At 36.2% G+C, this 17550-nt stretch overlaps 2 protein-coding genes across 2 annotated transcripts; both read left to right on the top strand.

Annotated features, from left to right (window-relative positions):
* Positions 1-6069: 6069 nt before the first annotated feature.
* Positions 6070-10304, top strand: LOC113305995. The gene is made up of 10 exons (XM_026554987.1): positions 6070-6546; positions 6637-6791; positions 6899-6992; positions 7128-7198; positions 7290-7396; positions 7502-7623; positions 7947-8035; positions 8363-8422; positions 9372-9476; positions 9846-10304. The coding sequence occupies exons 1-10, from the start codon at positions 6267-6269 to the stop codon at positions 9960-9962; spliced, it is 1200 nt and encodes a 399-aa protein (XP_026410772.1). The 5' UTR covers positions 6070-6266; the 3' UTR covers positions 9963-10304.
* A 1127-nt stretch (positions 10305-11431) lies between these two features.
* Positions 11432-15318, top strand: LOC113306002 (lipoyl synthase, mitochondrial-like). The gene is made up of 4 exons (XM_026554994.1): positions 11432-12008; positions 12584-12795; positions 14177-14556; positions 14939-15318. Exons 1-4 carry the CDS (start codon positions 11530-11532, stop codon positions 15059-15061), a joined length of 1194 nt encoding a protein of 397 aa, XP_026410779.1. The 5' UTR covers positions 11432-11529; the 3' UTR covers positions 15062-15318.
* Positions 15319-17550: the final 2232 nt, after the last annotated feature.

Genomic DNA, 17550 nt, shown 5'->3' on the forward strand with positions numbered 1-17550 from the left:
TTTTGAAATATTTAGCTCTCATAGAGCTAGCCCACATAATGTCTCTAACCGTGCAAAGCCTCCGGGCAGATTTCGCAAGAAGAGCATGGTTAAAACATCCCAAGTCTCTAAATCTTAATCCACTATCATCAAGTGATTTAAAAACACAAGACCAAGCAGTAAGAAAAAAGACGTTTTCCTTCTGGTTTATTCTATCGAAACCGAAGCTGAATAGAGTTAATTTTTTTATTGTTTCTTCATGAAGTTTATAAAAAAACATTTGATAGAGAGGAATATTGTTTAGTACGTTCTTCACCATAACAGATATTCCAGATTGGGATTGAATTTATGTCTCCGCCTTCTTACCATATTATCGATGAGATTGTTGAAAGAAATCTTCTTCTTCTTGTTTAAAAAAGGAGGGATACCTAAGTATTTCTCTTCCTCCTTCATTCTTTTAACCCAAATCATATTAATAATGTCTGTAGCTGCTGAAGGACTGAGATTTCGAAGGATATGCTCGATTTTTGGTAGTTTAAAGCTGGCCAGAACAAACAATTTAGTCTTGTAGAATGATTTGTAGGCCTCTGATGTTGGCTTTAACAAATATTAGACAATCATCCTCGAATAATAAGTGGCTGATAATAGGTGATCTTCTAGCTATTTTGATCTCACTTAAAATTTTAGAATTTTCTGCTGCCACCATTTCCCAAGAGAATACCTCCATAGTAATAAAAAAAATACGGTGAGATAGGGTCACCTTGCCATATTCCACGAGTGAGTTTAAAAGGTGTGCATGGTGAGCCATTGAGAAGTACAAATATCTTTGTAGTAGAGATACACTAATATATGAGCGCGCACCATTTATCTTCGAATCCCATCATTTTCATCACTTCAATAATGAAACACCATTCAAGCCTGTCAAAAGCTTTCGACATATCTATTTTTCAGGATTGATAATTGTCACCTTTTTTCTTCCTTTTTAGAGTATGAATTATCTCACGTGTGAGAGAAATGTTATCTGAAATTAACATGCCTAGTACTCACGCTGATTGGAGAGGAGAAATAACCTTGTTGAGAAGTAGCTTAATTGTTCGAGCCATAAGCGTAGAAATAATCTTATAATAGGTGTTACATAGTGTTATTGGTGGTAGACTTATGGTCAACTTGAGATTTTAACTTTAGGTATGAGCATAAGTCTAGTTTGATTCATCCTCTTGCTTTAGAACCCACTTCGGAATAAATCTTGAATCCTTCTTACCATATCCTCTTTGACTATGTCCCATTAAGTTAAGTAGAAACCCGGTGGAAATCCTTCTTGACCTGGAGCTTTCCACTGGTCCATACTTTTTAGCGTTTCACAAAATTAAAACTTCTGTAGGAATAGCTATCAACCTTTCATTGTCTTGTGAAGTGATCTTCATTATAGGAGTCAATATTAAGGTGATAATCTCTTGGAAGTGATTACTTAGAATTAAGCTTGGACAATGCATCCTTATCAGAGCATCAAGTACCATTCTTGTCCTGCAAGGCATCTCATGTTCCGAGACCGTCTTCTATTTGCATTTACATGATGAAATTTGGTTTTTCAACTTCTTTGAAAAAAATTATGCTTGTTCATCTTCATCCAAAACTTTTTTTTAATACCGTCCCATATTTCTATCTCTTTCTCAACACCACAATATCTGTCGTATTGTCCATATGACCACTTTGGAGATGATAATTGTCCAATTGAGAATGTAGCTGTTTTATAGTTGTGTCTATATTCCCGAAAATTTCATGATTCCATAGGCAAAAGGACTCCTAGCAGCGGTAAGTTTGTGATTTACATTATGTGCAACACTTCTATGGATATTATCATTCCAAGCTTTGACAATCTGTTTCTTACAAGAGTTGTCTTGTAACCAACATGTAAAAAACTTCCAGTTCGTACTCATGTAACTATTAGCTTTATAAATATTAAGACAAACAGGGGTATGATCTGAACTAGGATGTGTCAGGTGGGATAGGTTTTTATCACAAAAAATATGATCCAATCATCATTAACTCATGCCCTATCCAATCTAGATTTTATCCTACTAGTACCATGTTTATTAGAGGTCCAATTGTAAGGTTTGCCATTAGAACGAAGGTCTATTAGACTGTCTTCGTGAATACAATGGATTATAGGTTGGGATGTTGAGCTCAAAGCATTACTTCTGCTAACTCTGTCACTAGGATCAAGGATGACATTTTAGTCTCCTATTAAAATCCAAGGTTGAGACACTTCTAGACCTAAGTCTCTAATAAAACTCCATTGAGTTTTCTTGTCTTGAGGCTTACAAGAGCCATGGACACAGGAAAACAACCATTCAGCCTTGGATGGATCATGTTTGACTAAACAGTGAAACATAGTTTTGGATGAATGCACTATTTCAAAATTAAACCATCTCTCCACAAGAGAAGAATACCACCAGAGAGGCCTATTGAAGGTTCAAAAGCAGCGTTAGGGTAGTCTAAGCTTTTAGACAACCTAAGGACTTTATGAGAACTAATTTTTGTTTCTTGCAAGAATATAATATCCGGGTTGTGAATTCTGGCTAGGTTTTTTTATATGGTTTCTGGTATTAGGATCATTGAAACGTCATTAACAAAGTGACTGAACCCTCTAAACTTGAAACATTGAGGCATATCATCATCACTATCGTCAGAATCCCTGATATTAGGAGGACGCAGTTGTGTAACTTATTTGATGATGAAGGATGTTCTTTGAAAAACGCTTGTTTCTCTTCTTAAAAATATCTCTAAATTATCTTGTGATAAAAGATACCGAATTATTAAGAACTTCATTTGACAAATCGAAATTATCAACATGACATTTCTCGGAGGCATTGGCACTTTCACTTTTATTAAGTACTTCAAGGTTTTGAAGCGCAATGTCTTTTCCTCCATTAATGTATTGTCCATGATCAAAGATCTTTAACTTTCTAATAAGACTGCTTCTGGAAAGTGTTGTAAGGTCGTTTCCTTCAGTGATGGCATGTTTCTTAGACTAGTACCAAGCTGGCAAAGATCTCAGAATTTTCATCACAATATCCCTTTCAGAAATAGTTCTACTTAACACATGAGAGGCATTCACTACCTCGGATGATTTGTGATTGAATTCCTCAAACGAAAATCTTTGTCAGCCATACAAAGGTTTTCCCTCTCAGAAGTTAGGTTTTGAATCCTTGCTTCTTTTTCTGAGGTATACACTTCAAATATGGTCTCTAAGATATTCCAAACTTGTTTCGACGTAGTGCATGTAGGCACGTGATGCTGAAGATCTTGGCTTATGGCATGGATAATAGCATTTAATCCATCATAATTATGCTTTGCAGTACTTATTTCAGCTTTTCTATATAAAAATATGCCTTTCACAATAGTTCTTTCACCTTCTGTAACTGTTGGCGGATTATGTACTCTAACGACAAGTAACCATGTTTGGAAATAACAAGCTTGTAAGAAGGAGCGCATAGTTAATTTGTGTTATCGAAGGCTGGTGGTACGTTAACAGAGATTGAACTCTTGTACATAGATTCAAATTGCCACAAACACAAACTTGTTAGGTCTAATGGTGTTTGCCTGCTCTAATACCAATTGAAAAGGAAACTGTACAAAGTACACAACCAAATTTTTCGTTCGGCAACCGTATGGAAAAAAACGTAATGCAATTGCAAGTAGATCTAATTAAAGATCATTGAACAATACGTACATAGAGTTTTTTTTTTTTCTCTTCCACAATCAATATGTCTAGACAACAAAGTCTATGAACCTGATTGTGTAAGAGAGTTCTCGAACGACCTCACAAATTAATATACCAATTGTTACCGTTCTTATAACGCTACAAGCTAATTAAGTTTTTAATTTTGTTTTTTTTATAAATAACTGAGTTATCTACTTATAAACTACTTAAGAGAGCGTTTGGATACCAAAAAAAAATCAATTTTAAAATCCAGGAACAAAAACAATTTGCTCCCTTCATTCCTTTTTAATAGGATGGTTTTGTTTTTAGAGAAATTAAAGGAAATTAAGAGTACTAATTATTGAAAGTGGTCTTCGTGACACTTGCCAATAAAATAAGTGAAGTGAAATGGTCCCTATGACACTTGTCGGTAAAAGAAGTAAAGTGAAATGGTCCACATGACACTTGTCATCAAAAGAAGTTAAGAGAAAGTGGTCCTAGAAAATTAAAATAACATTTGACTTTCCCAATTAGGAAACCATCCTATTTTATTGAAACATTTATTTATAGAAACCGGCCTATTAAAAAGGAACGGAGGGAGTACCTTTTTTTGTTTCTAGAAATGATTTTGAAATTATGCATCCCAATTCCCAAACTAGCTGGGAAAGCAAATTTTTTAAGGAATGATTTTTTAGGGACCATGGTTTTTTTGAGGGGACCATGGTTTTATTAAGCCACCTTCCCTATAGTGATAAGGGGTATCCTAAAACGTTGAAATGACTAACCTACCCTTAACCTAATTTAATTTAAAATCAAACTAATAGCCACTTATATATATAACCACCACCTCCTCCCACCACCACCGCCCACCACCGCCGATTACCACCACCACCTCCGATTATCACCACCACCAACCACCGATTACCCCCACCACCACCACCACCGCCCACCACCGCCCATTACCACCACCACCTCCGATTATCACCACCACCAACCACCGATTACCACCACCACCTCCTCCCACCACCACTGCCACCGCCTATTTAAGAAATGTAACAACATCAATGCAATCACAATTAAGTTCGGTTACATAATAATTTTATCGAGTATAAAACACACCAGCCGCAACCAGATTCTTCCATGGGACCACTCCGGAGGTATTTTCCAACAAACCCTTCACTTTAATTTGATTTTGATTGCTTCAATCGAATAGAAATCATCAAAATAGGGTTTTAATAGGAGTTACATAGCCATGTTCGGTTAGGCCGATTTTCCAAAAAACCCTAGTTTACTAACCGAACTTCTTGAAAATGAAGAACACGAAGAACAATTCGGTTCTATTGGATTTAAAACTAAGTCATCGAACTCTCTGTTCGGTTGTTTCGCAAAAAAATTTAAAACTACAAAGTAACCGAACTCCACCCTTAGAACCGAAAAAAAACTAATCCAGTCTAACCGAACTGTGTTGTTGTGGCCACTATGTTGAGTTCCAAAATAACCGAACTTATCCAATAGAGTTCGGTTTGTTCGCAAAAAATTTTAAAACTACAAAGTAACCGAACTTAGCCAATAGACGCTGGAGTTTCACATTTTTTTTGTTTGTTAAGTTCGGTAACTTCACAATTTTATCGCAGAAACCGAACTCAGAGTTCGATTGGTTAGCTGTTAGGTTCAAGTTTGCGAAAGAACCGAACTTTGTAAACTTATATACTCTTATATTATGTAAAGTTCGGTTAGATCAAAAGTGCACGCAGTTGAGAACCAACCGAACATAACGCTGTAACTCCTAGAAATTCTATTATTTGAGAGTTCGGTAACCTGCGTGTTTTGAACAAGTAACCAAACTACACTTTCATATGAGTTCGGTTACTTGTTCATCTCACGGGGCAACCGAACTACAACTTCAGATGAGTTTGGTTACTTGTTCTTCATATAAAGTAACCGAACTGTTCAAAATCCAATTCAAATCCGGATCATTTTGAAGATTAACAAATATTCTAGGAGAGGATGGAGATGAAGAATCAGATGAGTTTTCATCATTTGAATACTCAAACTTAGTGAATCGGAATTTTTTTTTTTTCCAAGTTTTCTTTTTCATCTTCTCTAACTCTAATCTCTCATGTCAATAATTCTACTCAACTAATAATAAACCCATCTTTTAATTTAATCTCACTAATTATTTTTAACTAAATCATTCACTAATCATAACCTAAAATTAATTAAGAGGGTAGATTAGGTATTAAATAAATAAGTAGATATGGGGTGACCTAAAATTACTTCTAATGCCTTATCCAAAATAAAAGCATGGCCCCCAAAAAAAACCATAGTTACAAAAAATCGTTCTTTTTAAGCGTATCCAAACAGACTATACAGTAGGGAGCCCATGGGCTATTAGCCGCAGCTCAGCCCTAAAATTGTGTTATGATCGTTCTTCATCACTAACTAAAACCTCTCTGATGTTGAAAATGATTCTGAATCAACTTTGAAAGTTAACTCCTCCGGGTTTCTCAAATGAGTAGCTAGCAAGAACTAAACAACCTTAAAGCAAAGCAATACCTGGAGACAGAGAAACAAAAGTAGAAAGATGTTACGAATCGCATCGAATGCCAACAAAATTTCTAGGGTTTTAAGTACTCCAATATTTCTACAGTCAGAGCGATTAATTGTCTCTAATGTTGAAGAAATTCAGCATCCTCACAGCTCTTTTCTATCGCAGAATCAGAGAAAATTTTCTGCTAAAGTTTCAAATGCTTTAGGAATTAGTAATGGAGTAACATCGAATGGGCAAAACCTAGGGTATAATTCATTGAATCACAGAGCTTGTTATACTACTGAATCAACCACAGAAGATGTAGCCGCAACAGGTTTTTCCTTTTCTGTTTTATTTCAAGTGTTTATCGAATTTAAAATTTCCGTTGCTGAAATACGTATTTTGTGATTTTTGTTGGTTTCAGAGGAAGTGAAGGAGATATATGATAAAATGTATAAATCTATTACTGAAGGAAGAACAATGCCTCCAAATGTTTGGACGTGGTCATTTATTTATAAATGTTCTAACCTAGAAGACATTAAACTTCTATTTCAAATGTTGGCAAGCGTTCGGATATTTGTGAGTAAAAAACTCTTTTACTACTTTATGAATTTTGTGGTATTACTATGTGAATTCTTAGGTTTCGGAATTTGAATTCTCAGAAATATTGAGTTTCCTGTTTGCAGAGGCTGTCAAACCTTCGAATTAGTTCAAATTTCAATGACCATCTTTGCTTAAAAGTTGTGGAGGCATGTACTCGTGTAGGTGCTATTGATTACGGTATGTTAAGGGGTTCTCTTTATTCATTGCTGCTATTTGTACTTAACCTGTTTTGCAGGAAATAAGTTTTTTCTTAGAAAGTTTTATTTGTCATGAGAATGATCTATTTTGGATGTTGTTAAACTTTTGTTTCAGGAAAGAAAACCTTATGGAAGCATAATGCGTATGGATTGACTCCACTTATTGGATCTGCTCACAGACTTCTGGTACTAAATGATGTTCAGCATTTTCTTGAGTTCAATTATTTCTATATCCCAGAGGGGGAGTGCTCAACTTTTGGGTTCCGTGAGATTACAGATGTATGCTAAGAAGCAGAAGGATGTTGCACTCATGGAAGATATCATGAAACTCCTCAAAGAGAATCATTTACCTTTGCAATCTGGTACTGCAGATCTTTTATTCAGGTAATAAAAGCTTATTCATATTTCTGTGAGCTCTCTGTCTATATTCAGTATTGCATTGTACTTCATTTGTGGATGGTAGTTTCATATTTGCTTAACAAATTTCAGCACTTGTTATGAAACTGATAACTGGGAGCTTTTGATGAAATACTCGAAAAAGTTTCTGAAATCTGGAATGAAACTCCGTCTGACAACACTTGGCACATGGATGGAGTTTGCTTCCAAAAGAGGTATCCACATCCTTTTGTATTCTCTTCTTTTCCTAAAGAACTTAAGTGTATTGCAATAGTTGTTTTGACCAAACCTTTGATTTGAATAAATTAGCTGAGATGCACATCTCATTTGTAAACTGAGATATTTGAAATTTCAGTCCCATCAGTATTATGTGCTAGACTGGTCTGACATTTAATCAGGCATTGGATTGTAAGACTTTCCTGTTACTCCCTATGTCATTTCTTTCCTTGATAGTCCACACTTGGATTTTTCTCAGATGATAATGGTCACTATATTTGTGGTTATACGATTATAATTTTTTTGCTCTCAAAATTTGTAGGAGACATGGAATATCTATGGAAGATTGAAAAGATGAGATCAGACATAACCGATAAGCACAATCTTGCATCTGCATTTTCGTGTGCAAAGGTAGCCTCTCTTGTTACTCCCTTGGATCCATATATTCAGTTCAGGAGTCTAATATTCCATATTATCCGTGATCAATTCAATCCAGGTTGCAAATGTATGATGCATTCTAGTTGTGTTATCATACTTATACCCCACACATAGCCAGGCAGGTGTATCAGCATGTTTCATGGTTTTGTGTACAATTGATTACCCTACATAAAGTACTACAGCACTTATTATATGTCAAAGTAAGGTAGTTTTGGAAAGATGACATTCTGATTTTTCTTCACGAAGTTTAGTCATATTTCACATGAATGCTAAATTTTGGATATTTTATTTTTTTTCTAGGGTTTTCTACTTGAGAGTAAGCCTGAGAGTGCTGCAGCCATTATTCATGTCCTCAATCAGGTGATGATTATTTCACAGTGGTAAAAACTTGAATTGTCTGATCTCTGTGTTTTTTTTTTGGGTACAATCAGCAGGTTAAGGAAACCCAAACCCAAAACAGAAAACCAAAAAAACAACACAAACAGCCCAACTATCTCAGTTACACTTTCCTGCTCCTATCTTCTTGCAAAATCACCTGAAACTCTTGGTTACACTGATCAAACCTTAAAAGCATAAAGCTGTTGCTAGGGTGCTCACTAGCAAGACTATCAGAAGCACAATTAGTTTCCCTTTAACGATGGCTGAATTTCACATTCTCAAAAATTCCAGAAAAGCACGCTCACCAGGAGTGCACTAGGTGAATCTTATGCACCAGGCTGTCACCCTCCACAATCTCGACGCTTTCTTGTTGGCTCTAAGCATGGTTATTTTAACTAGGTCTATTTAGACAGATGCAAAGATGGATATTAGTCGACATAATCGTTATAGACAGAATACTGTGGGATGTAGCAGAATTACCATTTTTTTGCATGGTTATTGCAAGTAGGTACCTCAATTGTCCAACTGTTGACACAAGATTCTTAATTTTCTTAAGCGTTTTGTTCTAATGGGCCCGTGTAGCATAAGAAGCCAATGTTTGAATACTTATGACATCTATCCTGGAAATCGTTATCTGAATAAATGAGATTATCCTACAAAAGTTGGCACCATACTATCCTGGATATCGTTACAATATCATGGTTCTCAGTGCGAGCTGACCCGATGAAAGACATCCTCACTCCTCGGGGGTGTTTTGTAAACAGATTGTAAGAGGATGACATTGAAATCAGAAATAATGCTGTGTGTGTGTGTATGAATTGAAAATAAATAAATATGTGTATAACTGTAGCTTTCAATATCTGAAGCTAGATGAAATGATACTGTAATATTATCTGACTTCTAGTCCTTTTCACTGTTGTTTCTGCAACAGACTTTACCTGAGAAGGGCAGATCGAAAATCAGAGTTGAACTCCAGAAGCTGTTTAGCGAATGGCCTGAAGAAGTCATAAAGCATCAAAAAGAAGAAGACAGGAAGGTATTCCTCGATAGCATATAGTACTTCTTTTGCATTTTGAGGCAATTTTCAGCAGGAAAATACGAATCTGTTTTTATAGATTCCTTGGATCCATTTTCTTTTTTAAATTATATTAGTAATCAATTTATAAGGAGATATATCTTAACTTTTCCTAGATGCCTATTGAAAAACTCATATCCAAAACTGAAAATCGTTATATTCGTACCAAATTGTGAAGCAGCAGGACATTTCCGCACCTCAAACGAGTAGTTGTGGCCTCTCTTTAAGTTAGCACTCTAAGTTGGCATTAGTTGTATACTATTTGGGAGTCCAACTTTACTATTTCTACTTCTTAGGTTTAACCCACATATTTCGGATGTTTTTGTTCAGGCATTGGCGACTTCGTTGCGAAATGACATCCCTGTGATGGTAACCAGCCTATTAAATATGGGCCTGAATATTACTGTAAATCTAAAGGATCTCAATAGAGAAGCCATTCCCAGCTAATCAATTTATTCGCAAGATACTGTCTGTTGAGAGCCTGCAAAGTCGTGTACTTCAATTGCCTTCTTCCTCCTATTCGAGTTTCTAGCTTTATGTTGCTATTTTCAGACATGAAAACTCTTCTATTGGAGGATGAAATTTGTAGTGAAAATCATCAAATAGTTTGGGTCTCTTGTTTTTCTTCAATTCTAATCTTATTGATCCGTGAACATATTGGATGGGTGAAGAAATTACTGTGTACGTCTAGAATTTTGAAAATTCAATCATCAGAATGTAATTTAGTTTCATCAGATGTTGGTTACTTTTACTACAACTTTAATGTGGAATGGATCTAATTTTGCTGCAGATGTATGTTTATTTGTGACGTAGGAACGTGGTGTTGAATTTTATACACCCAAACAATCGATTTTTGTTAATTGAACTTCATGTTACCACTATTTGTTTGTTCGATGATATCAACGATTCAATCGCGATTCTTGAGTCTCCCACATCTGTCAGTAAGGTTTATAGTTCTCTGTATATAAATGCTGCAGTTTTCCTGGATAGCAATACGTTGGATCAGCTGGGCTTGATTTGGAGTGGGATGAACCATGTTTCCTTCTTAGTTTTCTTTTTCGTTTCTCATGATTATCAAAAGTTCGGAGAATATATCCATGTGCACTGCAGATGCCACTGTAAAGTCGTTGGGTGATATACCAGTGACTTGAGTTTGAATCTCACCTCCACGGTAACAGGCAGGTGAGATTTAAAATTATAGAAATCTATCGCAAAAATAAAGAGATTTTTTTTTCTTGACGTGAAAGTCGCACCCAGGCCCCTATCCGAATCCAGCCAGTTGGACTGGTCCCACTGCCAGACCCAACACCGCTCAACCCACTATACAACTAATCTACCACAAACCTTTACGACGGCGAGGATTGAACCCCTGACTTCCTCCTTAGAACAAGTTTTATGGTGGAATCCAACCTATTCCAAGTGTGGAAAAATCATGGAATGTCAAGTCTAATGGCTTCCAAGTTGGAGTTTTCCACAGAAAATCCAAGCAAGGTTCCACCGTCTCGTTGAAGGGTTCGTGGAATCCATCTGAACGCCAATAAGAATAGCTTCTTTTTTTTGTCCGTAGATTTAGGATGAGTTGTTGAAATCTAATGGCCGAGGAAAAAACGATATTCTAGCGCTATTAAGAATAGCGTTTTCACTATTCCACCACTACACTTGAACTTCCATCCACGGTTCCAAATGGAGGTGGCGTGGAAGATGGAAGATGGAACTCTTCCACCATAAGACTTGCTCTTACTGGAGTTGATGGGATACCACTGAGCTATTCTCTTGGACCCCTGGAGTTGATGGGATACCATACCACCGAGATACTATGGCAAAATAGTGAACTCCCTGGTTGACTCAGTCAGTTTAGAAACGGGGGAGAATACCGAGTCAGTGGCCTTTGGGTAAAACAAGGTGCCAAAGGTCCGTATACCCTTAACTTCCATAGACAAATTCCCGAAGGAACGAATTTGGGGTTTCTGCTGAAACATAAAAATTCAGTACCAGAAAGATCAATCAAGGTTAAATGTATCCTCGTCTATTAACCTTGGTTCGATCTTTCAATTCATCTCAATCTTCTATTATACACCACAAATCCGTATCTCCATTTTTTTCAATAAATTTATGTGCTGCATCGTCAACAAATGTGCAATCTAACAAAACCGTAAAGCCTGAATTTCCACAAACCCTAGATGAATTAAGAGAAAGATTAGCAAATGAATCACCATCGTTAATGGATTTTACACGTCTTCGTGAAAGTGATGAATATTCTGTAGATGTTGGTACTAAGAAAAATCCATTACCTAAACCGAAATGGATGAAAGAATCAATTCCTGGTGGAGCTAAATATGCTAAGATTAAGAAGAAATTAAGAGATTTGAATCTTCATACCGTTTGTGAGGAAGCTAAATGCCCTAATTTAGGTGAATGTTGGTCTGGTGGTGAAAATGGTACTGCTACTGCTACTATTATGATTCTTGGTGATACTTGTACTCGTGGTTGCAGGTTCGTCTTTTTTTAATTGATTATTTTGTTACTTTTTATGGCGCAATTTTACTGTATTTTTGTATTGTTTTAGGGACTTTCTTATTGAATTTAAGTAGTACAGAGGCTTGAACTCAGAAATTTTAGTAGGTTTAGTTATGCTTCATATAGGGAGTTTGCGATAAGTTCAATTAACTAATTTGATTATTATCTGGTGCATTGGAGATACTAGTGCAATGTCAATACCCTCCAACCAAATGAATTTAGTTAATTGCAGCCTAGTTCCTCAATCTAACTTGAAATAAGGGCTGAGGAGTTGATATGTACGTAGACTGTAGTTTGTGTTAGGCGGAACTTGCATGATGCAAAATAGGATGCCAAAATACTATGAAAATCTGCATCACATATAGAACTGAGCCCCATAAATAGGTATCTTGTGCGTTGCACCACGCAAGATTTTTGCCGGATGCCAAATGCAGCCTTAATGTTGTTACTGTGACCTATAGATAAGTAACAAGCGTTACTTTTGCTGTCTTGGTTATGCTAAAGCAATAATCTAGGCTTAGGTCGTGTACTTAAAATTTCCCATCTTTCAGATTTTGCAATGTGAAGACATCACGTACTCCACCTCCTCCTGACCCGAAGGAACCCTCAAATGTAGCTGAGGCTATTGCATCATGGGGTGTGGATTATATAGTGATTACAAGTGTTGATCGAGATGATTTACCTGACCAAGGAAGTGGCCATTTTACTGAGACAGTGCAGAAGTTAAAGATCCTAAAGCCAGAGATACTGATAGAAGCACTTGGTATGAATTATTCTCATTCTTATTCAAGTTATATCTGTTAGACTTTTTATGGTTTGCGCAACAAATCATGTTTAGACTAAGCTAATGCATGTTTAGTATAAGCTAATCTCTGTTTTGTTTAAAGCATGTTTATGGTTTAATCATGCACTTAAGTCTTGTTTAAGGTTAATGCTAGATAAGGTTGAAACTAGCATGGCATGGCTCTTGTTCTATGAGCTGTCCAATGTAGCCATGAGGTGTCCTCCAACTCATGATAGAAAGGTTGGAGTGACATGTGGCAAGCATGACTAGGACGCACTTCTAGCCTTATATGTTTTATAAAGAAAATTTGTTTTCATCCATCATCAAGAAACGCGAGGAAATAGAAGTTGATAATATAAGTCATGAAAGTTTAAGTGTCTTGTGTGTTCCATTTCTTTGTACTACAATCTGTTTTAATGTGAACTATATGTAGTGTTCTTGCTGCATATGGTACTGTTTTTGTGTGTTTTTGAGTATGCTAATACTAGTGTTAAGTTCTGATTACGGCATAAGGTTAGTATCATGTTTAGGTTCAAGTGATGATCATCAAGGAGCTGAAATTCCAACAATATCTATTGTTTATACTGAACTAATGAAACGCCAGTGTCTTAAAGAGTTTTTTTTTCCTTCTTTTCTTTTTCTATCTAAAACCGAAAGACTGATCTACTGCAAAAAAGAGGAAGGCATATAGAGAGAAAAGAGGTTGGCTCCCATAGAAACAACAACAACCAAAATATGTCAAGTATAAAATATGGATATGCTAGGGTTTTGAATACGGGAATTGGGGATTTCAGTTTGATATATGGATATAAGATTGTCTGTAGAGAGGTTTGAATATAGTTTATGGACATTCTGAAAACATAGATCCAGAAAATTGATGTGGCATTAGACATTTTATGTTTGCATTTCGACCTGATAGTCCTATTCTTACGGAAGATAGACCTAGCATCCAACATGACGTTCAACCAGAATTGTCATCACTATTTGTCCTAGTGTCCAAGTTGATAGGGCGTACACATAGAAAATGTGTTGGATTCTTGTTGCCTTTTGGTTAGTATTATTTTTAAATAGGACAGACTAGAGTTTTCATAAGTTTCAAACCTTGAAAATAGTTATAGATACGTAATGGCACGATAATAGTATTGCTAACAGTATTTTTAAAGCTGCATTAGTGTGCTAAAATTTGGCGACCAAGAAACTGTTGACAGGTGAACTAATTTTCACGGTGATACTTGTTTCATAGCCATAATAATAAAAAGTAATGTATATAACTTTTTATATGATGTTACGTTGGCTTCGTTTATTAGTGGTCTTTCCTTCTCAGCGAAACTGACTAATTGTTGTTATCGGACTTGTGTAGTTCCTGATTTTCGAGGAGATTTAAGTTGTGTAGAGAAGGTCGCAAAATCCGGATTAGATGTCTTTGCTCACAATATTGAGACAGTTGAAGAGCTTCAGAGTGTAGTTCGGGATCACCGTGCTAATTTCAAACAGTCAATTGAAGTACTAAAGATGGCCAAAGAATATGCTCCTGCTGGTACCCTTACAAAAACATCTGTTATGCTGGGTTGTGGTGAGACACCTGATCAAGTGGTTAGAACAATGGAGAAGGTGAGGGCTGCAGGGGTTGACGTCATGACATTTGGTCAATATATGAGACCATCTAAGCGACACATGCCAGTTTCTGAATACATTACTCCTGAAGCATTTGAGAAGTACCGAGTTCTTGGCATTGACATGGTATGTTGATTCTAACTTTTTATGTATAATGATCTTGGCACTATTTTTTGGAATTTCTTCATAACTTGAAATACTTTACTCCTTAAGTTTCTATATCAAGTAGAACAACTAACTATTTTATTCCACTTTGATCAAACCAATTTTAGGAGAACGTAGTTCTTGTTTCTATAGTCCTGTCTCATCTTTTATCACCACTTCACGTACCAGAATAACAGTACCTTAGGTCTTTAGAAGCTTGCAATTCATAGCTGACGAGTACATTGGAGCAGCTGGAACTGGATCAACTTTATCTTTGTTTTAGAACCCATTTGGTAGTCCCTTATGGCATTCTCGAAATCGTCATGTCAATTCTGTTGCTTAGAGTGCTTTTATATGTGAACAGGGTTTTCGATATGTGGCATCTGGTCCCATGGTCAGATCTTCATACAAGGCAGGCGAGTATTACATCAAATCCATGATAGACACAGATCGAGCCAAACCTTCTTCTGCACTTCCTGTTTCATAAGGAAACCCCAGATTTATGTTGCTTATTAGGTAAGCACTTCAATAACTAATCTCTCTCTCCATTTCCTGATTGTACATTCAATTCAATGTAACCTTTTCAATATCTCGTCTCATTTGTTGGGAAATGCCAATGAAGTTTGTTATTTTCATAAACTTTTGATCAATTGTATCTCTCAGCTTCTCTGTGCAGAAAACAACCACATTGCTATTTATGCAAAATTGTCTTAAAGCTAGTAATTAATACTCAAGTTCGTCACAGAAATGAAAGAAAAGTAAACTCTACTTCTTTCTTCTTTACATTTCATCTTCTTAATGGCCTTCTCAGTTACCTATGTGAGTCTTCGGATTTTGTTTGTTCAAGTCTTCCTTTCCCACACAAGATCTTTCATGACGAAGGATTCCATAGTGTTGACAGGTTCTAGTATGGACCCCTCACAGTACAATCTGTAACTGTTCATCAGTGATCAGTAACAGTACCCAAATCTCCAGAAATGTACCTTAACATCCAAGTTTGCATGTTAAAAGCAAAATTTCTGGGGAACTCCTTAAATTTTACCATCCAAACATCCTTAGAACATTTAATTGGGTAAAAAGGTTTGGTACACTTTTAACTCTTTTCATATTATTGTCAAATTTTTCATGTACGACATTATTATGGTTTAGAACCAGACATTATGTAACACCATCTTTAGAACTTTAGAGGATAAAGTCATAAAACCAAATCCATAGGTCGCAAGTCTCATATTTTAGGTCATGTACATTGTAGTTAGATAGTTGTAGCGTTCATTAGAGTTGATCCGAATAGGATGGAATCGATGGATTATGAAAATGGAAAGAAAAGTAGGACCCACATTTCATTTTTGATGGAGTTAGATCTTGACTAATGATTGGAAATGTTTTCATCTTTGTTTTTTTTTCTGGTAATCCATCAACTTTGATTCTTGACTAACCAAGCTTATCAGTACACTTCCTATTCGGAATGTTATTAGGTATTGTTTGTTAATAATGGGTTTGTTTATGTGTTGTTGGTTTCTTGTGTGGTAGATCCTCTTCTCCAACAGATAATGTGACTCTATCACATGGATTGCCAGGTTATACGTAACAATTCATCACGTTAACATCATAAAAATATACAGTTCATTATCTAATTAATCTATATAGATATATTATCTAAGTTATTGGTCCTACATGTGGAACCGTTTTGTGCAAGTCCAAAAATAATTTTCTCTCCATCACTAATTTACTACATAGGATACTCTCCCAGTTGCCATAGTGATGTAGATTTACAGAACATCTAAAAGATTAATGTAAAAAATCAGACACCCAACCACCTAGCCAAAACAAAATAAAAAGACATCCCCAGGTGATGGGGTTTACTCTATTCTGAATCATTTACTCTGATCCATTGTATCAGTAGCTGTTACCTTTGGAATTATCTATTTGTGGAGGGGCATTTTCCTTCTCTGTTGGGAGAACTTACATACGGAGATAAACCGGAGATTCACACGACTCTAGTGTAATGGATGGATATACGAGAAGTAACTTGTAAATGGAAAACATAAATAATGGTTAGTAGCAGAAGTGACCAAGTGAGTTGGTCATTCTATGATCCCGAATTCTTGCAGAATGAAAAGTTATTACTTCTAACCACCTTAACTTATAGAGTGTGTTTGTTGCAACTACTGAATGATAAAAGAGAGAGTTTTAAGCCCTTGATTGGGGAAATTTATGTAATCATATGACCAAAAGTTTATCAAAATGTTCATCAATGGCCACATTCATTCATGATATTTGGCTCTTGCAGTCTTACTTACCATCCAAGACGACGAAACCATTAGATTAAAATCTCTTTAGTAAGTAAGAGTCGATAGACATTGCTTGTTAAAGCTAAAGTAGGAAAACAGATAAAGAGTGGATGGCTGATCCCCTGGTAAGTGGTATCTTCTTGCTTGTATCTCTTTATGGAGCAATCACGTACCCTTATGCAATATAATCTCTAGCCATTTATATCCGTGAATGCAACGGTGGAATGAATATGTGAGTTGTGAAACAAGTCCAAATCCTGGTCAAACAAAACACAAGTCTAAGACAGTAACCTTATCATGAATCACAGTCCAAATGAGTTATTGCTTTCTGCAAGCCGAACATTGCACTGGAAGCAGCATGATGCATTTCTCTGTATTTGTAATCCTATACGAGTCCTTCTACCAACAAATGGTACAACGTTCTCTAACCAATAAAAGTATGTGACAGGATCACCCCCACAAAGGTGATTTTGTCAAAAATACATCAAAAGACTTGCTCAAGGGTCCATTAGCGAGTGGATCCGTGCTTGTAAATATTTTTATTCTTTTTTACATTACTGCATATTCCCATTCAAGAGTCACACACACGGACCCCCCACCCATCCATCTGCTGAACGACAGCAATAACTAAATTGTTTAAAAACAAGGACAAGGACTCGGTCAAGCCAGCACCTCTACAGGATGT

This window comes from Papaver somniferum, chromosome 1 (genome assembly GCF_003573695.1).
Source record: "Papaver somniferum cultivar HN1 chromosome 1, ASM357369v1, whole genome shotgun sequence".
NCBI lineage: Eukaryota > Viridiplantae > Streptophyta > Magnoliopsida > Ranunculales > Papaveraceae > Papaver > Papaver somniferum.

Coding starts and splice junctions, on each gene's coding strand:
- LOC113305995 (XM_026554987.1), top strand. CDS start 6,267: ATGTTACGAATCGCATCGAATGCCAACAAAATTTCTAGGGTTTTAAGT. Junction 6,547..6,636: donor AGAAGATGTAGCCGCAACAG/GTTTTTCCTTTT, acceptor TGTTGGTTTCAG/AGGAAGTGAAGGAGATATAT. Junction 7,397..7,501: donor ACTGCAGATCTTTTATTCAG/GTAATAAAAGCT, acceptor AACAAATTTCAG/CACTTGTTATGAAACTGATA.
- LOC113306002 (XM_026554994.1), top strand. CDS start 11,530: ATGTATCCTCGTCTATTAACCTTGGTTCGATCTTTCAATTCATCTCAA. Junction 12,796..14,176: donor GATACTGATAGAAGCACTTG/GTATGAATTATT, acceptor GGACTTGTGTAG/TTCCTGATTTTCGAGGAGAT. Junction 14,557..14,938: donor GAGTTCTTGGCATTGACATG/GTATGTTGATTC, acceptor ATATGTGAACAG/GGTTTTCGATATGTGGCATC.